General features: G+C 43.2%; 1 protein-coding gene across 1 annotated transcript in view; it reads right to left on the reverse strand.

Annotated features, from left to right (window-relative positions):
• Nucleotides 1-10,400, reverse strand: part of KIF13B (kinesin family member 13B) — a gene marked incomplete at its 5' end in the record, with an annotated part of 127,798 nt that extends 117,398 nt beyond the window's left edge. Inside the window, one exon of the mRNA XM_081997575.1 lies at nt 10,346-10,400. Coding sequence (XP_081853701.1) covers nt 10,346-10,400 — 55 coding nt within the window. The remainder of the gene's footprint in view (nt 1-10,345) is intronic.
• Between the last annotated feature and the right edge of the window lie 13,097 nt (nt 10,401-23,497).

Raw genomic sequence — 23,497 nt, forward strand, 5'->3', positions numbered from 1 at the left:
ATGGCTCACACGCTCGGAGGGAAAGCTGCCCCTACCATCTGCAGCGCATTTTCCCCGGCCACTGTTGTGATACTGCAGCACGCCATGCCAGCTGTCAGTCCTGGGGCACCTGCTTGGAGAAATTCAAGTCCCATCAAAAATAATTTAAGTGCGAGCGTGTAGAAAAGGGCTTACCCTTCCCCACAGGCTCCCAGTCAGCTGGAAAGCCCAACTCTTCCAAATGACGCTAAGCAATGGGATCTATACTATGAGTAATAAGAATATTTGGAATGTATGAGAATTCTCAGCCCTAGAGGCGGGGAAAACAAAGTAAAAGCTTCAGATAACACTGACAACCGTCCAAGGTATCCACCCAATGACAAATGGAGTTAGATATAAAAAAAGCACAGAGCCACTTGCAGTCGAAGTCACTCCCTACAGACACAGGGGCCTGGACATAAGCAAGCCCAGCCCTGTGCTCTTACGCTCTGATGCTGAGCCTGAAAAGCACACCCCTGTGCGGATACCTATAAACACGACGCACTCATCGCACCCAGCAGGCGCTCCGCGACGCCCTCGCACGCTGTGATGACGAGGGGCTACACCGAATAACCTCCATATGGGGTTCAACACCCCAGCTGAATCACCAAAATATGTTCCTGTCTAATCATGTTAATTATAATCCTCATCTTCCTTCATCTCTGCTCCTTCCTTCTTTGTCACCTGTACTTGCTCTTTCACCTTACAGCACCTTATAAACTCAGACTGAAAATCTCTCCGGCAGAGACCGCAGATCTTAATTATTGCACAGCACCTTGCAGACTTCTTGCTACTGTTAAATAACATAATAAGAGGATGTTTCTTTCACTGACATTTTTAAAAAGAAATGTTATAGCCTTTTGCTACTTGAAACACAGCAAAGAAAGCCAAAGCTCAAGATCCCTGGTCACAGCAGGCAGTCACATGGAACTGAAATCCTTCTGAACAAAACTACTCCTCTGTCATTAAACTGTGCTCCCTGTAGAAGGGAGAGACAGACAAGTTTCAGAAACTAGTGTTTATTTTAATTTCTCTCCACACCCTGAAAGCCAATTTACCTATCATTAATATGCAATACATGCTTGCTTAGGTGAACTTATATTCTTCATACAACCCATATCCGACAAGCCACTTTATCTTTGTCTGACTGGTTAGTTAACATTCAGAATTAACATTAACACAACAGAATTAACATTCTGTATTGCAGTGACCTGCTTTTCCTCAACTACAGAAGAAGGTTTTTACACACTACCTCCCTTATGCAAAGCAGAAGGTACACGCACCCTGTATGTAAGCAGTATGGTCTCTATCACGTTTTTTAATCTATCTCTTGACAGAGAATGCTGATGGCAGGTTTTGCAGCCATGACTGCCCAGTGAACCCAAGGTCTTGCTAGCATTCATTAAACCCCTCTTTGTGAGATACCTCTAAGAAAGCACACAGATGGCATACAAGAGTTCCTTAAAGTCATATGCCCTCACAGGAAAAGAGGAGAGATTCAAAGCCAATTTGTCATGTACAACACACCTTGTCTGATTACTGTCATCTCAAAGGTAACGTTCAAATCCCTCACCCTGGCATCCTGCAGACAGGGGACAGCAGAGTTTCGGAACACGTGGTGAGCCAACCTAACAGCTATTGCCAAACAGGGAGGTCTCAGTCCTTCCTTCTGGCTACCTGTGCCTGTTGCTCACCTCTTGCCACTACTGGGCTCAGCAGACTCCTCTGTAAGTCACTTTAAGTTACTTCAATGGCAGAAAACTACCCAACATGAAAAGTGGATGTATTCAGACACTACAGAAAGTTATATCAGCCCAGTGAAAGCTCTGAAGAACATCAAAGGCCGTGCAAACGAGCAGGTAGACCTGTACAGAAGGGAAGAGAGGAGGCAGAAGAGTGAGACCTTCTTCCAGCAGAGATGAACTGCTACATCAGCTCCTCGTATCCCATGAAATAAACCCCTAAGAAATGTCACATTCCGCCTCTAAGCTGGGTTAGGTATCCAGAAAGCCTTAAGGCTACTTATCCCAGTTACCTTGGGAAAAGACTCGCATGGCAACTCTCCTTTTAGCTGAAGAAATAGTTTAAGTTCTGTTTTAATAGCACATCATACACTTTCTACAAATTCTGGCTCCATTACAAAGCATGTTCTTTGACTGATTTCTTTAATGCTTCTAGTAGGTTGAGAGATGAATCTTTTATTAGTCACTACTGAAAATCATATCATCATGATTTCCACCTCATTAAGTTTTTAATATTACTAAAGCAGGTTAGCCTTATAGACAAATTATCTTCCTGCTCTTCTGGATATGATCACACAGGGACTCCACCCTTACTTTTACTAGTTTCAGTGTCTCCTAGGTAAGCAGTGTACTTGCTGCCCCTGAACAACAAGCAAAATTAGGATGCATCAAGATAAAACGATAAGCATGCACATCCAAACCCACCGATTAGTTCATCTTGTAGTTGAATTAGTTCATCAGTTGTCAAGGCTTGGTATTATTATTTCTCTCAACTCTACAGGTTTTTTTCAGACAGCACAAAATCTAGGAGAAGTTAAAAGATGAAAGAAGTGGCTCACTGTCAAACTTTGGAGATTTATCACCAATCTTGTAGCTCAACAAGATTTAAAATCTCACCTATTATTATTGCTAACCTGTTTCTACATTCAGTCGTTACCGAGTAAACACAATCAACTACTCATTTGCTTCATCAAATCAAGAAACTAATCAGCTAATTGCTTTTTGAAAAGTTAAAACTCAAACTCTCAACATCTCAAGAAACATTTATTGCAGGGAATGAAAGCCTCTTTCGGAGTAGGAGAGCTGTGACGTCCATAATAAAAGGGTAACACATATCTTAGTCACTTTTCCACATCTACATTTCATAGCTGTAGAAATGTTAAGCAAAGCTGGGCTGAGTGCAAGAATAACTGCAAAGTCATGTGCATCCAAGCAACTCACACAGAGTCTCCTAGATAACTTTGTATTTTACTTGTGAAACTGGAAGATAGTGCCTGAAGGAGGCCATTCTCCTTTCCATTTACCTTGATTTTGCAACTCCAAAAAAGTTTTCTAAGACAATAAAAGCTGGGATTCAAGCAATGCAGATCTTAGCTGAAACTCCACTTGTGTAAATCCTAAATGACTACACCTTTGATAAAAGCCTTATAGAACAATGGGCATTGTAAAAAGAATTTCACACCACCTGTATACACTTTGGGCTTTTTCACTAGCCTAAGAAATTCGTGTGTTTCAAACAAGGTGGAAAAGTCAGTAAGAGAGAGCATGAAAAGCAAAACCAGGAGCAGCGTACCACCGCATGCAATGGTGGATTCAGCAGGCACTGGTATATTCCCAGCAACAGGTAGGAATTTGTGTTCCCTCTGTAATAGCAGTCACGAGTCTGGTAATGATAAACTCAACATAGAAGATTTTCCACAACAGTGTTAGGAAACACTAGCAACAGTGCAGCTTTAAAATGTAGTAAACAGGTTTGGGGCAGGGACAAAGAGCATATGTGAATCCTGGAGGAAGGGGAGAGGAGAAGTGTTTTGGAAAACGCCAGATGTTTTCAGCTCTGGGAAACTTCCACCTTCATTTATGGATCAGTTAGGGAACTGTCTTCATAGAGTAGCTGCAACTAATGACAACACTGGTTGGATAACGATGTACCCAACTCACTCTAGTAGGGTACAGAGTCAAACCCAGCTGCATCAGGTGGCATAATGGAAACATCTGAACTACCATGCGGGGATACGGGAGCTTTTTCAGCCACTACCCTAAAAAGTCATCCCACCTTTAAGGGGGTTTTTCAGAACCAAACAAAATGATCCTAATAGATAGATTTTACAGAGCAGTTTGAAATAATCTTAAAATGGAAGATGATATGGTTAATAAGTTTAGCTGCAATTTATTAAACTAATGGTTGGGACCACGCATCATAACGGCTTTCAGTATAACAGCCATGGTAGCTGAAAAGTCTGTTACAACTTACTTGACCTTCCATATTTTCCTCTTTATACATTCTATTTTTTTCAGATGGTATAAGATGAATTAAGGGAAAGCATTTCCCTATTCATCAAGAACCTCTATTTCCATATAAATTTTTCCATCAGATTTCAATTTAAGAAATCAGTTTCTGATGGTTGACAGTTTTTCAGCCCTTTCAAATACCTGATCCTAAACTCCACCAAAACAAAGATGTGAATCTGGTGTTATAACACAGGTTGAATAAAATTTGTGACACATTCCTCCTGGTCCCACTACCAGCTTTAGGGCAGCTGCATTTGCACCGACACCTAAGGACCCCTTGGAGACAGGACATTAAGCTTAATAGTGCCACTGGGAACCAGCACGGCTGCTCTTGTAGAGCTTCAGAAAAGCTAACTGAAGTATAACAAATAAAATGTGAAAGGTTTAAAGTGCATTTGCTAAGCTCATAAGCCAAAACTGGCCCCAAGTACAAAAGCTCAAAATAATCTCCTGTAAAGACAGACGATAGAAATTTTATATTTTAAATTGCCAGTAGATTTTCAGGAGATTAACATTCCCTTGAAGGTTAGAACTGGAATGTTGTGGCCTGAGCCTTCAATTGCATTGAGTAAGAAATTACAGTTGCTTTCTTGGTCCAAAAAAACAAATGGCAATAACACTGAGAAATATTTAAATAGGAACTTCAAAATATTTAAATGTTTATTTATCACACAGATTAAATGAATGTCACACACAAAAAAAAAAAAAAGGAGGGAGCTGTTTGGTTTTTTTTGTTTTGTTTTAAAAAGAAATCTGAAAGTAAGTTCAAACACAACAGGTCCACAAGTCTCCCTGCCAATGTTTGTTGCCTTAGAGTGACTTTTCTCTTTGCCCTTTGCTATGTAGAAGCCAACACAAATAAAGGAAAAACTAACTGACTATGTAAGAGAGTGTGGACATAACTTACATCTAAATGACAACGTTAAGAGCTTAAATGGAAAAAAAATAGTTAGTGTAATACCACTTTTAGGGTATTAATTATTAGACATAGTAACTGATACATTCTGGACAAAACCAGAGTAATTTGACTTGTCCCTTAAGTCTACCAAACATGAAGTCTACGCAGGCATCTTTCAAGCTTCTCTGCTATATATATGAACTGCGCAAATATCATTCATGAAATTTTCAGTTTGCAGCAATTAAAGATCATCAATGGATCTGCAAGAGCACACAATATTATTTAATCTCGATGATGAGATGTAAGTCAGCTCAAACTCATGAGCACACTGAACGCAAGCAAGCTCTCCTCACATGTTAACACTACCTTGCCCAACTGGTAAAAAAAGTATTCTATCTTCTGCTGTTTCATTTTCTACAACAAATGAGCTTGCCAAAGGGCTTTAGTAAAGGCACTGGACATCAGCCTTACTCACAGTCAGTTCTGCCATTGCATGCACTGCTCAGCTCGCAGAGACTAAGTAAATAAATCAGTCGGGTGATTTTCTGATGCAGCAAAGAGCTCTGAGGAAGTTCAATGCACAACTCGGTGCTGTTGCTTTGTTTCAGGCTTCAGAGTTAACAGGAACATTTGCTCTACCACCAACCACCCAAAAGCCACGGCAGAACTATTCACAGCGTACGTATCTGATCTTCTGTTGACTTCACGAAGAGCAAGCAAACATGAAACCAGAGCAGCAAGGTAATCTCATATTGCACTTTAGGCTAGCTCTAAAGATGTAATTAGCACAGGAATTGTTTGCCTTTGTGGCATCCACATTGGACTGACTGGTAGTCTTGCTGGTTCTTTGGCAGTGGGGAGTAACACCACAGCAGTTCTTAAAATACAGTTGCCTCACTAAGATGAAACACTAACTCTACATGCTTTACCCATTTGTCACTGTACCTCTAGGTTAATCTTGCTCATACCACAAACACTATTTTATAGGTTATTAACAATGACCAGGAAATATTAAAAACTCTAGGCAGTCATGTATGACAAGGATAATGGTGAAGAAAACGCCATCAGGATACAACAGGTGCCATTTCATTTACTCTAATACCATAATTAATCTTCTAAGACTGCTTGCACAAACACCAATTTATAGATGAATTGTTTCTGTTGTAATCTCCAGTGGGAAAAAAACCCAAACAAAAACACAGGAACAAGCCCCGGCTCCTCCCCAAAACCCAAAAACATTTCAAGTGACTGGAAATGCAACCTCCTCCAAAGAGTAGGAGGACATAAAATGAGTTCCTAACACTGTGGTCAGAAGCTTGCACAGATACAGAAGCAAATTCCTTCCCTACAAGCACTGGAGACAGAATCTTTATCATCAAATCGCAAAAAAATCCCTTTTTGAACACAGAAACTAGTCTGGATAAATATACACATTAACATAAGAGATTGCCTGTAAAGAGACATTCAGGTATCTCGATATTTAAACTGGAAGCCATAGGTTTTACACCACAATCCTACAAACAGTTTAATCTGGCAGCATTGCCAGAATACAGGCTGTGGTCCCACACGGTTTGAACGTGACCTGGCACACCCACACCACCACTCCCCACCCTGCCCAGCCTTGGGCTAGCACCGGTGCTTCTATTGCTCCTCAACAAACCATTCAGAATGCTCAGCACATAATTTTTTGCAGACAGTTTCCTGCCTTTCTTGTTCAAACATTAAAATATTAACCCAAGTGAGATGTAGCAATGCAACAGCAGTAGCTTTGACTGGCTTAAGGTGTCATCAGCCATACCCTTGAGCATGTCATATTCTTTTAGTATTGATAGAAGTAGTTATATTTTAATTAACGCTACCCTGAACTGATTCAAAGGCACAGGGAAACACAAGGACTGAAACGTACTTATGGGATGCTTATACACCAATATCACCTGAAAACAAAATATTCAGTAAGACAAATCTTAATTAAAAAGCCTCCAGCTGTCGCTTGCTTTGCTTCATGGTATGACTTGAGCTTTGCACGGAGTTTATCTGAAATACAGTATGAAGTCAAACACTGACAGTATTTGTAAAAGGAAATCCACTGCAGATCTAAAATACAACCGCAAAAGAACTCGCTGATTGTTACCAAAAACCTACCTGAAAAAGCAGTGCACTAGGAAATACTTCCCTGAATGACAAACCTAAGAAAACAGAAGACTAAGAGTCTTATCTAAAAAAACAGTGCTCAATTATTTAACTCATAATAGCATGCTAATTGAGACCCTAGTTTGCAAAGTAGAAAGCAAAAATGCAAAAAAAGAAGCCACCATTGCTACCTAGCAGAGCCTACAACTTCAGATGTGACGCTGCGAGTGTGTTGACACAGCAGTAGTTTTACAAAAGCATGGCTTTCATACACGGTTTGTAGGATTGGGGTCTAATTTGAAGCAAGATAAAAATAAGTAACCCAGATGCAAAAAAATAAGAAACTCAAGAACAATTACAAATGCTTCCTCTCACTGCTAAAAATTAGTACTATAAACTTAGTTTATAGATTACCACTTTGCATGAGAATGAAGCAGGACCCTCAATACTATCACCCTGAACTGCAACTAGTGGGAATAACCAACTATTTGATACAGAAATCCCTTCAACATGCACGCAAGGAACCTATTACACTTTTATGAGCTGTATAAATTAGTATTAGGTAAACATTCTGCTTTTATTACCCTAATAAATCCTTGCCTTAAGAAATTCATAATTCAAACACTAAAGACAACCACCACCACAAGTCAACACTGAGAATATTTCAAAGCTTAAGTTTCAACAGTTGTAACCATCTGACAGGTTTGCAGGTTTCAGCCCTTTGGTGCAGAGGGAAGGAGAGAACATTACTCGTGATCCTGAAGAAAACAAATACTTGCTCCAGGTCCAAAGCCCCAGAATTTCATACAAATACTACTTAGAACAAAGTGCATATTAGACAGCTTCCAAGAAAGCTGCCTCTTGCCTCAAAGCCTATTAAAAAAGCAAAGCCACAGAAGTTAACAACTGGATGACTCTTCAGAAAAAAGAGCTACATGAATTTTTAAATTTAACATCAAGAAGGTAAGAAAAATACTAGGCTTCATATCACTGTTTCTATAAATTCTGGGAGCATCAGAAATACTGCATGGAGGTATCAGTGGTTTAGAACTGACCAAAACATTTGGACTGTGACAAATAATCCGCTCAAAAAAAAAACCAAAAAACACCCAAACAAAATCAATTCCAGGACATTTTGTTTCAGGGAGAAAAAGACATTGATTTAGGTATCACTCACAAAATAACAGGATGCTTAATAGCTGCAGAGCAGTTCTTACAGAGGTGAGGTACACCCTGATTGCCAAGCTACGTGCCAAGAGTGCGGGGTTCAGATCCCTCTTCTCTCTGATGAACAGCAAGGACTGATACTGAAACGCCCCTCACTCCTGCATGAGCCTCCGAACAACCAGGCTACAGTCATGTTCTCTAGTCCGTAACATTTTTAAGATTATACAGAATAAAATAGCTCTGATAACAAGATACACTCTCCCATTCTCCCAGATTCATGCAGCTCAGTGTTAGGATACTCCCCAGCAAGGCAGAAGCTTCAAACAGATGTACTGCTCTAAATCTATCACCTTCCATCATTTTTTCCACCCCTTTACTTCCACTGCTTCTTCCCCACATATATTTTCTGCAGAACTCAGTCCCTAGCTGGAAACAGCCTCAAGACCACTACATGTGCATAAACTGGCACTGAACATATACAGAATATAGGCCAGGAGGGAGAGGTGCATTATTCATCCTTGGAGATTCAAAACTTGACTGAACGAGGCCCTGTGCAACCTCACCTAATCTGACCTGCTCTGAGCAGCGGGTTGGACTAGAGACCTCCAGAGGTCCCTTCCAACCTGAACTGTTGGAACTATCCCCGGGGGTAAAGAGCACTACATAGTCAGAAGATGTCTGGGTCACAGCCAAGGAAATGACCTATGACAGGAAAGGGACATGAGCAAGAGGAAAGCCCATGTCTATCACCTTTCAGCTCCTTTCCATCCCAGCTCCCACCAACTCCTCCACACTGTCACTCAATCTCCTCCCAGCAATCTCCACAGGGATAGGTCCCTCCCCAGTTTTGAGAACTGCTACCTGAAATGTAACAAAATGCAGATTTTGGTCAAAACATCCTCGATTGCCCTTACCTATCAGCTTTAAGGACATCAACTCTATCTCCCCTGTTTTGGATGTGGGACTTGAGAGCTCAGTTTGACATTCCCATTCTTTAATTTTAAAAGCTATGGAAGTAATGTATATAATACCTTAACCTTTTTTTTCCCCTCTTATTTATTGAAAGGAATTAAAGAGTTATTTTGTTTCAGATCACATGGAAGAAAAAGGGTTTTCCTGCCTCTCCTTGTTCGCTTCAGCTTTTAAACTGACTTCACTTCATTCCCTTTCCCCAAAAGGAATTATTGGCATACTTCTGTGAGAATGTCGGGGGCAAAAGCCACCCTATACACATTTCTTGGAACTTTGCCTTCTTCACCTTCCCATTCCTTGGCTGAAGCTGCCTTTTCATACTTGCTTCCTCATAATCCAGAGCAAGTTTTTCTAATTAAGACAAGTAATAAACATTTAAGCAGATGCCCACACCACGGTCTGATTAACATAACCCTTAGGCAAGTTTCACTGAGGGGGAAAAAAAAACCACCGAACCCAACAACAACAACAAAAAAATCTTCCCTTGTCAATTCACGCTTCCTCTTCCATGTTTTCTTGTTTGGTTTTGTTTCTTTTGTCCTTATAGTGCCTCTGTCAACTGGTTAACTCCGTCCCACTCAGTCACCGAGGGGTAAGGAGAGGGGTTACAGAGCTGAGGGCTGAATTAGCACAGGAAAAAATACAGAGAGAGAGAGGTTTTCCCCCAAATCCCAGAAAGCAGGGAGAGCCCCCCCAGCTGGGACCAGGGCCCAGCCCGGCTGTAAAGCAGGTGCAAGAGGTGGCGAGAGGGGTGTACCCCGGAGGAGAGGGGCAAAACAAAAAAAAATAAAATAACCAGCCCTAAAACAGGGCGAGTTTAGGAAAAAAAGATGTCAGGCGAATGGAGTGAAGACAGCTGCTTCGCCCACAAGCCGACCTGTACCTACACACGCGCGCATAATCGATAAACACACAGATACACACCGCCCTACAGGCACCTATAAACACGGCCCCGCGCCGGGACACACACCTACACAGCCCCACGCACACCTGCCCCTATAGACACCTATGCGGACAGGCACCCCCGGCCTCCCGCCCCGCTCTGCCCCTCGGGCCCGCTCCCCTCACACACCCCGTCGCCAGTGTAGGGCGGGGGGGCGCTGTGGCTGCGGGAGGAGGGTCTCACCTCGCCGGTTCATGGGGCGGACGCGCACCGCCACCTTCACTTTGGAGTCACCCATCGCGCCGCTCCAATCTCCCCGGCTCCCTCGTCCCTCCTCGGCTTCCGTCTACGGAGGGACACCCGGCGGCGCGGGGAGGAGCGCGGAGCTGGGGCGGGGGGGAGAGACCGGGAACGGTGGGAGGGAGGCACCGTGCGTGACCAACGTCCGGTTGGACTACAGCTCCCAGCGTACAGCGCGCCAGACTGCACCTCCCTCCGCTCCGGGCGAGCCGCCGCGCTGCACGCTGGGAGCTGTAGTCCTGCCCGCGGCCCCCGCCCGGAGGGGGTACATTGCATGCTGGGATATGTAGTCCTCCAGTGCAGAGGAGTTTCGTGAGGTGCTGCGCGCCGAATGGCGTTTGTGGGTTGTGTTGTACAACAGGGCGCTGGCGGGGGGGCCTCAGGGTCACCCCAGGCCCTGCCACTCATCCCCTGGGTGGCTGCAGGTGAACCCCCTCGCACCTGGGTCCCCACCAGTGCCTTTTTGAGGGAATACTGCGATATTTCATGCCGAGCAGACGAAAAACTTCAGCTCACCACAAGATGTACTCTGGGAGTAAAAACCACCACAGCGTTGCTTTGCTGGTCTGTGGGCTCTCCATCCATTAGGCTTTAAAGATCACGTCACATGAAAGATCGTGAACCATAACCCAACATATAGGCCATGGTTTTAGATGATGACTGGGTCTGGCTTCACGGAGCAACCTCTGATATTCTGTCAGCACACAGTTATTAACGGGCCCGGTGCGATTCACGTAGTGAAGGCAGCTCACTGAAAGGGCTCAACAGTAATAATCAGAGGCGGTTTGGGCAATATTACAATTTATTCCCATTAGGTGGCTCAACTGCTCAACCTCAGCTACTGATTGCAAAGACCGAGAATGAAACCACAATGCAAAAATGCAAAAAAAATCTCATTTAAATGGTCACGGTTGAAAACCCTTGTAGCTGCTATTTTAGTTCAAAACAAGGCTTCTTTTTCATGTTATTTTTGAAATGCCAGATTTCAGCAAGGACAGGGGAAAAAACAAATTCAGAATTGTTATCCTTTGACCCCCCAACATCAAACAAGATTTCACGACAGAAATAAATAACACATTTCCAAGTGGTTTCAAGATAAGATTTCAGAAGGTAGAACTTTTTGCCCAGAAGAATGGCACTCAATATCTATCATTTCATGCCTCTCTGACCTGAAAAATATCTTGCCATGGCAGAGAGAAAACGAGTATTAAGTTGGCATTTAAGCAACATTGGGATTAACATCCACGTCCCTAAGAAGAGCACCAGAACATCCTGAGTTAGGAAGTTGTCTTGAAGTTAAAAAAAACATTAAATAACAGCAGGTCAGACCAAGCAGGGTGGCAATAGCTTCAAAGAAAAATTGAGTTTTTGTCCATAGCAGCAGGAAGCATCGGCTCCTCAGCATGCCACGCTGGCGGTTCAGCCCCGTGCTGCGGTGGGTTTCTTCTCGGGAGAGGGGACGACCCGCTTTCAGCCTGCACAGTTGGTTCTTGCACTTGTGAACTTGAGGATCCAATTACAGGATGAAACTCGGCTTTGAACTTCTTGTGGTATTTTCCAGCTGGGGCCTCAACAAACCACACCAACGTTTTCTGAAACCAAGTACTTCGTGATGGGGATAAATATAATCCCTGCTTCACAGCTGGGCACGATGAGTGGAGGGTGAGTTTTTTTTTTAATGTCAGGTTGAGTCACCTGGAATCTGATTTAAACAAACGGGATGAAACCCACCAGATGTGCGTAGGGCTGGGGATGGCAGGTGGTACCCAAATCCAGTCCTTCCTCCTGCATCTTCCCCTCTGGTATCAGTTATCATTGGTCTTTCTGTTATATGCAAAATTAAACAGTAAGTCTTTTGGGGAAAGGATTGCATACCACCTTTTTGTTTGTTAGAAAGAGCTGCTGGTGTGTTTTAAGTGCTACGTACACGGACAATAACCAATGCACGCATGCAATTCTTTCAAGCTTTGCTCCAGTTATCTACTCAGAATGAAAAATTTAAATTAAAATCTGAAAAATCGCCCTTTTAGCCTTCCATCAGTTCTAATTGCCAAAGGGAAACCAGCTTCACATACAACCCTTGCTGCTTCCTGCAAACTCCTTCAAAGACGGAGATGTCCTTAGAGCCCGAAGACCTGTCCTCAGCTTCGATGTCGGGTTTTATCGGGGCTCTGGGAAGGCGCACGGGAGCAATAACTCCCGTGGCTCTCTGCAGTCCTGCCTCCGGACTCTCCCTTTACGCAAGCCCCTGCCTCCTGCAGTGAATTACAGTAATGCAGCTTCTCTCGCGCTGGCGCAGGCTACCTTGGTGTAATTACCCCACTGTGAATTCCTCCGCGAGCCCTTTCCCTGGCTCAGTGTTTCAGAATCTGTGGGAAGCACCTCCCTGGAGGAGCACAGCTTGGAGGGAGGATATTGTTTCCATTCACAGCACTGGAACATGCTAATTACGCTGGGAGGACAGAGGGGGGGGTGGCAGCTTTCACTTGGGAGGGACAGGCTGGGCAAATAGTTTGTAAAATGCCAACTTAACCCCGTCTTGTAGGGAATTGTCTCCAGCTCTTTTCCCCTTTCCTAGTTACTGTAATGAGAGTCTGACTTCCCAGATTAGCTCTGGCTATTTAAATGCTAATTTAATTAACAAAACATCCTTGGGGGCGAGGCATTACTTGTCCCTCCCATTCATTTATCGAATTTCTGAATGCAACACTATTTCCATCAGGTTGAGGAGCCACAGCTATTGCTATACCCACCTGATCATAACAGGGATCAAAGCAGTGATGTTGAGGAGAGAAAATCAGGTTCTTCACCTCATTTTTTTTATACTCAACAAAACACGATTGACTGTTTAGAAGTAACCAAGTCAAAAGGATTTCATGTTTCCCACAGAACTGTGGTGCCTGGGCTGTGCGTATCACTGGGCTGCAATGGAAGAAGTTGGCTTTTGTGTTTATCTAGATGAAGGTATAAATGGTTTAGATCTCAGGTCATCTAGATAGAATTGTATCTCAGGGCAAGGCAGAAAACATGACAGTCTTTTGGATGGATACTTCCAAACCATAACAAGCAACAAATCAAGCGTGTTTTAAATCCATTTTTTCATTTGTTAGACTGTGTATCAAAGAAGACGCATCAATTATGAATTCGTTGTAGACCTAGTTTCTACCCATAAATCATTCAGCTGTTGGAAAACAGAGGATCCTATCAGTGTTTAGTTAGTTGTATGCAAACTCTTAAGTGTTGCTGGGGTCCACTTTTGCAAGAAGCTAAGCACCACTGGGACAGTCCCAGTCAGAGACTGGGAAGCAGTCAGAGCATCCAGCAGCTCTTTAGCATCTGAAGTGATCAGGTCGTCAGCACAAAAGTATTTGACAAAACATTCGTGATCAAATGTGATCGTGGTCCTATACTTGGCACTGGTGAGGCCGCACCTCGAATGCTGTGTTCAGTGTTGGGCCCCTCACTACAAGAAGGACATTGAGGTGCTGGAGCGTGTCCAGAGAAGGGCAACGGAGCTGGGGAGGGGTCTGGAGCACAAGTCTGATGAGGAGCAGCTGAGGGAACTGGGGTTGTTTAGTCTGGAGAAGAGGAAGGTGAGGGGAGACCTCATTGCTCTTTACAACTGCCTGAAAGGGGGTTGTGGTGAGGTGCATGTTGGTCTCTTCTCCCAAGTAACCAGCAATAGGACAAGAGGAAATGGCCTCAAGTTGTTCCAGGGGAGGTTTAGATTGGATATTAGGAAAAAATTCTTTACTGAGAGGGTGGTCAGGCATTGGAACAGGCTGCCCAGGGAGGTGGTGGAGTCGCCATCTCTGGAAGTGTTCAAAAAACGTGTGGATGTGGCGCTTCAGGACATGGTTTAGGGAACATGGTGGCATTGGGTTAATGGTTGGACTTGATGATCTTGAAGGTCCTTTCCAACCTTAGTAATTCTGTGATTCTGTGATTTAAAAAATAATACCTGTTGCTGTAGTACATTTTTCATAGATTTTTGTTTTGTCCAGTAACAAGTTTTATTCTGATATGCCAATTTCGTCTTCAGGTTCATGTTGCTTTTCAGTCTGCAGATATGAATATATAAATGTAGTAGAAATTTGTAGGCACTTCTAGGCAAAAAAAGACAAGTTTGTAACAAATTTCTTTCAGCTATAATTGAGAAAGAAAGCACCAAGGGAAATCAGTATTAAGAACAGGTTAAAAAATCTGGATAAAGCAGAAAATCCGTTTCTCCAAATCACTTGTGTCAAAATTCTGCCTGTTATCAAAATTGGGTTTGTTTTTTTTTTAAAGGCATTGCTGAAATTTCTCATGCAACACTTTGTACAAATGTGCAAGTTCAGGAGACTCATATTAATTTTAACAAAACACTTTTTGTGCTTTATTATTTTAATAGGAACTTTGTAAAATCGAAAGATTGATCATTTCCAGGGTCATTCATAACTGTGAATTTTACTGATCCTGGGATGTACTTTTAAAGGTATCTGAGTGTGGCCTCCTGCCCTCACTGTGAACAGTATCGCCGGGGCAAATAAAAGAACTCTTGAAGTCTTCTTGCAATATGAGATTATAACAGAGCAAAGCCTGAAACGAGCTTTTTGTAGACTTTTAAAAAATTACTCTGAAGTTCTCAGTCGTGGCCATACATTTCATGGCATTATCAGACATAATACTCTTTCCGATATTACCCAGAGGGAATCCCAAATCGATATCCAGGCTCTGATCACTCCATAAACTTGTTTATCACAGTGAAATTTCTTATAGCTACGGCTGAGGTGCTTCTCCCATACAATTTCAATACAAATTCGTACTTCCAGCAGCAACGCAGGGCCAGGTAATATTAGCAATATGTGCTGGTAGGATGAGGCTTCCAAAGAGAATTTTCTCATCTTATTCACTAAAAAATTTTATTATCCTTATCAGCGGTTCAGTTTGCTGATACAGCATGTTTCAGAGCAACTGGTTTTGCCAGCTGTGTTGCATTTTATTTGAGCAGTTCTCTCCTCAGATAAAGATTCGACCTTGGTTTTCCTGTCTTTGGAGAAAATGGACAATCTCCAAAGAACTTGAAAAATACAAAATTAGCAAGAGAGTATGTTTAGTGGTTGCAAGACAAGCTTGTAGTCCTAGAAAAACAAAAAGCCCCACACGATGGCAATCACTGATGCTCTGAAGAGTGCGTACTTTGAGAGCTGGGTAATGTTTGCAGCATTTATCTCCTTGTACGTCTGAGATGCATGGTGGGTGAGAGCTGAACTGCCTTGACTTCAAAGGCTGGAATATGTTACAGCTTCATCTGCCGAATCATGTTGTTCCTTCTCCACTCCTGCAGAGGAGATGCCTGCAAAAGCCACTTTTTCTTTTTTTTAACTTTCCTGCCCATCCACAACTTCTCTCTTCTTCACCTCGCCTCTTTCCAGAAGCTGTACAGCTTCAAGGCATGTCCTAGCGATCCAGACACCACCAGACACTGGCTGAGCTCCTAATCCTAACCCAGATCTAAATTTTCCAGCTGCATTTACACTAATAATAATAATAAAAAAATTAATATGTTTTGCCTATGTTTAGCAAATAGCACCGCAGGCTAAAATGCCAGCTCCAGATACCCCCAGATTTAATAAGTTGGTGATTTGATGTTGAAACCTGGGAAACTGTGATAAATGGGGATGCTGTTGTCACCGCGGGGAGCTGCAGAATTTATTGGTGAAATAGGATTTGAATAGCCACCAAAAATTCCTCTCTGACTCCATAGACAAGAGTGACACCCGGTGGCTAAGGAGCAAAATAAAATCAGGTGTAATTGTAATGTTCCCCTTTCCTGTCTTTATTTACTGATTTTCTCCTGCTGCTTTTGAAAGAAAGACCTGGGGAGAGGGAACCACTTCTACCCCCTTGCGGCATGAGCACCCATTGCCTGGTGGCACCGATTCCCCTGGACCAGCTCCTCTGGGGTGAAACTGGGAGAGCGAAGAGGTGCTGGCAACCCTCCCATGGCTCCTAAAATGCCACGGCCAAGCACGGAGGCACAGGTGTGGTCCTGGCACCCTAAATTTGGGCAGAGGATTTCGACTGATCCTGCCACAACCTTATGGGGTCCTCCCCAGGGTTTGTCTTGGCTCAGGGCTTGAGCTCATTAGGACACAAGATGGGATTTCTTTTAACTATGTTTCATCTAAAATGGCAACAAACTCATTAGCGCAGGTTATCAGAGGGAGGTGAATACTGGGAGGGGGCTCCTTTTTGCTTTGTGCCTACGAGGTGTTGCCTATCACACACTAAAGATTACATGATAAAAAGAATGAAAGAGCATTTTTGACTGCTACAGTGGATGTAACCCTAACACCTTTGGCTAAGTGATTATTGATGGGTGTTATGAATGGTTAGCTACCTCAAGGAAAGTGTTAAAAATATAAAGTAGTCATCTCTGGTGAAAAACATACTTTATTTGGACTTCGATTTGGACTTACTAAAAATGAAAATGGAAATGCCCAGGTAATTACATCACTCCCTGAGCTGTGACTTTAATAAATGTCAAGTGTTGGCAGTGTACTCCTAAAAGCTGGTGTCATGGGCTTCCACTGGAAGTATGCCCATCAAACAAATAAACCAGTTTGGCTCCTAAATTGAAAATCCCTGTGGTATTTCTGTGTGGGTAAGTCTTGATATTAGATGTTCCCTAAAGTACCTATCCATATCTCAAGGTGTTACACAGAGGGAGCTCAGGCTGAGGTCTGGGTCTAAGCATTTCGGTTCAGCTTCCTGTGAGAATGAAGCCCAGCTCCGACACTTGGACCTTGCTGCTGACTCTGCTTCCAGACCTCTGCTTTGCTGGTGCTGCTGATGCCTCGGTTGAAGAGCTTTCTGATGCTGTTTCTAATAGAAAACATGGAGCAGGGGAGGCTTGTTGGAGGGACAGGTCAGTGTAGTCTGGTCCTTCACTCTAGGATGGCTGCAAAACTAAGAAAATGCAAAAATATTTTCTCTTAAAATTTGGGAACATCTCTCATGAATGAAAATAACTGGGATGGGAAGGAGCACCATTTTTGTGCCAATGAATTTTTAGAGTTTTCAAAAAGGCAAAGAACCACGTTATTAAGAGCAAAGAGTGTGAAGGCAAGGGTGTTGCACAGTTCAAGGTCATCGTCACCAGAGAAGCAAGGTGGAGTGTGTAGCTGCCAGAAGGACCAAGCCACCTCTTCCACCATGTCTCAGCTGAAAGGCCAGCTCTTTGCAGATACATCCCTCTCACTTCGTATCCAGAGTTGCCTCGTGTAGCATATGGCCTATTGCGTGCCTGTAGTAGATATTGTCTCTTAAAATTGTGGCAAAACATGAGTTTTCAGAATCTTCATCTCGGAAATACACAGCCCTCAGGTCATGCAGAAATCCTGGCTCAGACACAATACAGAACCTCAGTTCTCTGAGTTTTTCTGTTTCTTTCTCTCCCTTGTGAAATAAAAATAATGAAAAGCCAAAACAAAAGCATCAAAATGTAAAGCATCAAGAAGAATCAACCAGCTAACAAGTCCCAAGGCCAATACAGATGTTTCACAACAGTTGCTTTTGGGGACCCCTGTGGAAATGATACGCTCAGGGCTTTGCCAGACGCAGCCAGCCTTCACTGCCTCACGTGATTTGAGAGATCTCATGTACCGTTAAACATCTCACTCTACACGCTCCAAGTGCTATATCACTGCTAGGCTACGGTCAAATAACGAACTAGGTTTTGGTTCATTATTAAAGTATTAATCAAAGTATTAAAGAAATGGGAGGAAACTCGCTTGATAACCAAGAGGTTAGTGGGATCCTTTCCCACTGCCTTCCACTGGAGCTCTTCTACTTTGCACATCTCTTTCTCCCGGCTTTCGACTGCTCTGCTGTGCAGGAAGGGGCCACCCCTTACCCTCCCTCCCCATAAGCCATCTGAGCTCACGGGTGATGCTGTGCACACACCTGAGGGCAGTACTTGGATTGTAATAGCGACCTGCAAGTTGAATATTCACATGAATTAGCTTAACAAATTACCCTGCACAAGGAGCACACTTTCATTAATTCGAAGCAGAACCAGAAATACTGGAGTGGTTGCTTCTAGGCTTGCCAGGGCACACCCGGATTTATCCTATATCAGAGTTTGCTTTTAATGATATATCCTACAGCCGGGAGAGACCACTGAGGTCTCCGGCCTCTCTGCTCTACATAAACCATGAATTTGCACACTGATTCTTTCCCTAAATCTTCAAGTGTTTGTACCCCTGTACTCGGCGCTTCTGAGGCTGCACCTCAAATGCTGTGTTCAGTTTTGGGCTCATCACTACAAGAAGGACGTTGAGGTGCTGGAGCATGTCCAGAGAAGGGCAACGGAGCTGGGGAGGGGTCTGGAGCACAAGTCTGATGAGGAGCGGCTGAGGGAACTGGGGGTGTTCAGTCTGGAGAAGAGGAGGCTGAGGGGAGACCTTATTGCTCTCTACAACTGCCTGAAAGGGGGTTGTGGTGAGGTGCATGTTGGTCTCTTCTCCCAAGTAACCAGCGATAGGACGAGAAGAAATGGCCTCAAGTTGCGCCACGGGAGGTTTAGATTGGAGATTAGGAAAAATTTCTTCACCGAGAGGGTGGTCAAGCATTGGAACAGGCTGCCCAGGGAGGTGGTGGAGTCCCCATCCCTGGAAGTGTTCAAAAAACATGTGGATGTGGTGCTTTGGGACATGGTTTAGTGGGCATGGTGGTGCTGGGTTGATGGTTGGACTTGATGATCTCGAAGGTCCTTTCCAACCTCAATGATTCTGTGATTCTTTCCATAATTAGAGGTGCTGGTGCTTTATCTCCAGTTTGAGTCAGTTTTGTTTTTCTTCCAGTCTTCAGAACATTCTGCCCTCATGGTCTAAATTGCATTTTAAATAGATGAGATGATTGTTTGCTTCCCACTTCATGGTTTTTTTTCTACAGGAATGCTCTGAAACTTGCGAAAGGCTTGGATAGGAAACGGAGAGCACCTTTCTCACTTCAGCACCTAAAAATATAACATCCAATTGACATTAGTTATCTACCCTGTCCCTGCAGTTGGGAGGGAGAAGGAGAGAAGTACCTGGAAGACAATTTTCCTTACCTAAAATCATACATGTGATAAATCGCCCTTTTGCTGGTGCTGATCTCTCTCTGGGGTGGGGGGATAGGGAGAGTTGATCTGCCTCGTGAAGACTTAGAGGAGCTAAATTTTAGTTTGCTAAAGTAAAGGGAAATGGTTCCCACTCCAAACAGGCTGGTGGCCCTTTTCCATTTGTAGGTTGCAGGCTGCAATGTTCTCCCTTGCCATCTTTCCAAGGGCTGCAGAAATCCGCGGAGCTACTTTTCCCCTACGCCACCAGCACCGATATGATTAACAGAGAGGTGTGTGGCACTGGGAACTGGTTGGTCCTGCTTCTCTGAGATCCTCAAAGCATTTCCCGGTGTATTTTGCAGGACCTGTCAGTACCTGGAACTTCAGAAAGTCATCTTGGCCCTTTCCCCATGCACTGACGTTCTTAGGCAGAAGGGGGAGCCCATACATTATTTTTTGTGTGCAATCACCTCAAAATAGTGATACAAAGCCATCGAATCAGTAGGGTTTTTTGAACATGAGAGCTTCTGCCTAGCTGACGCTACAGACGCATGCAGCTAGGGGAAGGCAGGCTTGTAGAGCCCAGATTACTGTTATCTATTCCTTTGCAACAATGAGAAATCAAGGAAGATTTGAATTCTAAACAACTTTATCATGTGTCATCACAAATGCTAGAAAAGAGAATTTAATTAAGAACGCGTTAAACAAACAAAAATATAGAGGGAAAACAGACCCTTTAGAAATAGAGTAAGTCATAGCTGCGTGACATTTATTTTTGCTAATTTACTCACACACCCACTGGGAAACCAAGTCAGTCATCTGTATGATATTGCTACGGTTGTTTGTATAGAGCCAGCATGGCAGATGTTTCCTAAGGATGCATGTGAACGTTCAACTGTTAAACAAGCTTTGGGCTTTTGTGGGGTACTTCTAGCAGGATGAGCGACTAAGTAAAGGCACTGTGCAGTCGTTTTTGTCAGTGCCCAAACCACCTTCAAATCCTTTCTCAGCGCAGAAGCTCCCAGGCATGCCACTGTCATGTCCTTCAGTCACAGCTCCTTCTCCACCCTGTAACCAACATTTTGGTCCATGCATGTGCATCCAGGGAAACCCGTAAGTCCATTTTAGCTCTGAGGACCACTGCAGTCCATCTGTCATATGGGTTTCTTGTTACTTTTCCTCCAAAAGAGGTTTTGATTTCTCTTTCTGATGAGTTTGAAAGCAAATAGGTACTTTTGACCCACGGCTTTAACACCATCTGTGCCATCTTTTAGTGGCATTACCCACCTGCTGGCTTCCATTAATACTTTTGAGAATGACACAAGCAGAGATTTTGGCCCTAAAACTTGTGATCGCATGAAGTTACATTAATATAAGGTCAGGTTAGATTTAACCCACACCATATGTACAAGTGTGGGTTTTTTCCCCCCTGGTTAACTGATGCTGTGGTGGATTTGGTATACACCATGGACTTTTACTAGCTGAGATAGATAGATTTATTAGTCAGAACTATGGTTTTATCCCATTCTTCTGGCTCTGCAAGCAAAACTGCAAAGATGCAGTTACAACATTAAAGCAGTCCTTTTGCTCATGGAGCTCCTTGTGTTTAAGGAACCGGCTAACGAACACCTAACGTGTTAAGTTAACCTGGACTGGAAGTGCTCGCACAATCTGTTTGATATTTCTGAATTTCCATGAGCTCTGAAGATGAACTCCATTATGAGCGTCACATTGTGCAGGCTTTCATTCTCAGACTGTGCCCAGGTCTCTCCTGCCCTTGCCAAAAGCAACATTGAGGAGCTTCTAAGAGGGATTATGTGGTCCCTGTAAGGAAAGAGCCTCGGTTCTCTTTCCTGCCCGATGTCCTCGCAAGGATAGAATGATGGAGCCAACAGAGACCCGCCAGGACCATGCCCACAGGATGCTCTGAGCACAGTGTGCAGCTCAGAGTGCCCTGGGTGATTGCTCTGCCCCCTTCAACGGGTGAGACAAACAGGAGTCCACAGCAGCATGGACACAGCCAAAATCCCCAGAGGATCAAGAGGGTGCAGGGAAACATCCAAGCCAGAATCTTGTGTTTTCCAGGGGGAAAACGGTGCTATTGAAATGGGTGATGAGCACAAATGTTGCCACTAAAAAAAAAATAATTATAGGTCTGAGGAATTAAATTGGTTTCATAGTTTCCATTTAAATGAAGAAGAGCAAGTTTTGCTGCAGAAATGCCGTGAGAATGTACTTCTGGAAACAGTGAAAGTCCTGAGAGATATGAACTCTATGTTGGCAACTTGGTTTATGATAAGGGATTTGAGACTGTGGAATTAATTATGCAAGTTTGGAGGGTTAAAGGGATCTCAGGCCATAGTGGGAGCTGGAGATGGAAATCTGAGGTAAAGGCCCATAGGAGATTCCTTAAGACTAGAAGGAGTGAGGATTTGGAAAATACAGAATATAATCAACCAAAGAATACAAATTGAATTCTTATTACATATGACCTGGATGCTGGGGTATAAATTAACTTTTATTTGAAACTGCAGTGCAAGCTTTGCCAAGAAAAACCTCATCCTGTTGAACAGGGACAGGTTTCAGACTACACGGTGGAGAAACCCTTCCTCGAGTTGGTGTTTCTGCACTTCATGTAAAGATAAACTCAAAAAGATAAACTGCAAATTGTTTCAGGAAATGGTGTGTCTGTTCAAAAAATGAAACTCTGTCAGAGTCTGTTGCACTGATAGGGAATATATGCAGAGGAACTGGAATTCAGGGAGATAGAAAGCAAAAAGTATAAATAAAAGGCAGGATTACATGTAAGTATAGAAATATCAAAGGAAAGGCAAAATTTTGAAGAGAAAAATGCCACAAATAAAAATTTAGGATAGAAAACTTTAGTATAGAGGAGTTCCATTGAACAGCAAGACTGTGGTCCTGAAAAGTATGCCGGTTAGTGGTTTCATGGAAAACAAATTTTCCCATAAGAATTAATGTAATAGAGCAATTGAAATCCACAGGGACATTATGCTACAGCTTAAAATCATTCCCAACCAAAACCCATCCCTGAACAAAGGCACAAGATGATAGTGTTTGGCGTGATACTTAAATATCATAATATTAAATTACTTAAAATGTTACGCTGCAGACAACTGTATCTTTGTAGGTATTTTAATGCAAACAAATATAATACTAGAAAAAAATTGTATTCACCAAAATAATTTGGTGGCAGGAAGGTGAAGGACAGAAAAATAGTCTAATGACAGCATTTAGCAGAGCAGAGTATCACATGATTGAGAGTGAATCTGCAAAACATTGGGTAGGCAAGTGATGGAGAGTAGGGTATTACTGTGCTATTAAAGAGCTTCCTCCTCCTTTCAGGAGAAACTTGAGAAATTGTAGCACAGAAGAAAACAGACAAAAGAGCAGAGGTTAATGTTGTTAAAGGTAAATACATTTAAGAAATCTGTGGGCTTTTGGTCTGAACTAGCATAAATTTATTTGCTTATGCTCTTACAAAATGCATTTTAGTTCTGGATTAGCAACACAGATGTTGGGGATTCACATAAACATCATGAAAAAAATTTAAAAGTGTACTGTGAGAGGTCTGCATGTTTTAAAGCCTTTGCAACCTTAGAATAACATATATATGATGTTAAAATGTAGGTAAAAAGAGCAGTAGCCCATAGAGAAGTTGCTCCTCCCTCCAGCGAGGTAGGTACTAGGCAGGGGTAGATCTCTACATCCCAAGAATGGCTGTCCTGGAGGAGGCTGGAGGTCCATCTAGCCCAGGATCCTGTCTCCAGACATGGTGGTAAGTGATGCCTAGGGAAGAGTAGAAGAAGACGGTGCGTGTCTATGATCCTGCTCTCCCAGTCTCCAGCCGGATGTAACTTCCATGTACAGATTTCAGTGGGTAGGGCAAGTGAGAGACACCTTCTACATGGGTAGAAGGAAGAGCTGGATTCAGTACTCAAGCAAAACTGGAAAAACCCAGGCTAAGGAGGACTTGGAAGAGC

The sequence above is a fragment of the Phaethon aethereus genome (genome assembly GCF_964289735.1).
Source record: "Phaethon aethereus genome assembly, chromosome: 3".
NCBI classification, from domain to species: domain Eukaryota; kingdom Metazoa; phylum Chordata; class Aves; order Phaethontiformes; family Phaethontidae; genus Phaethon; species Phaethon aethereus.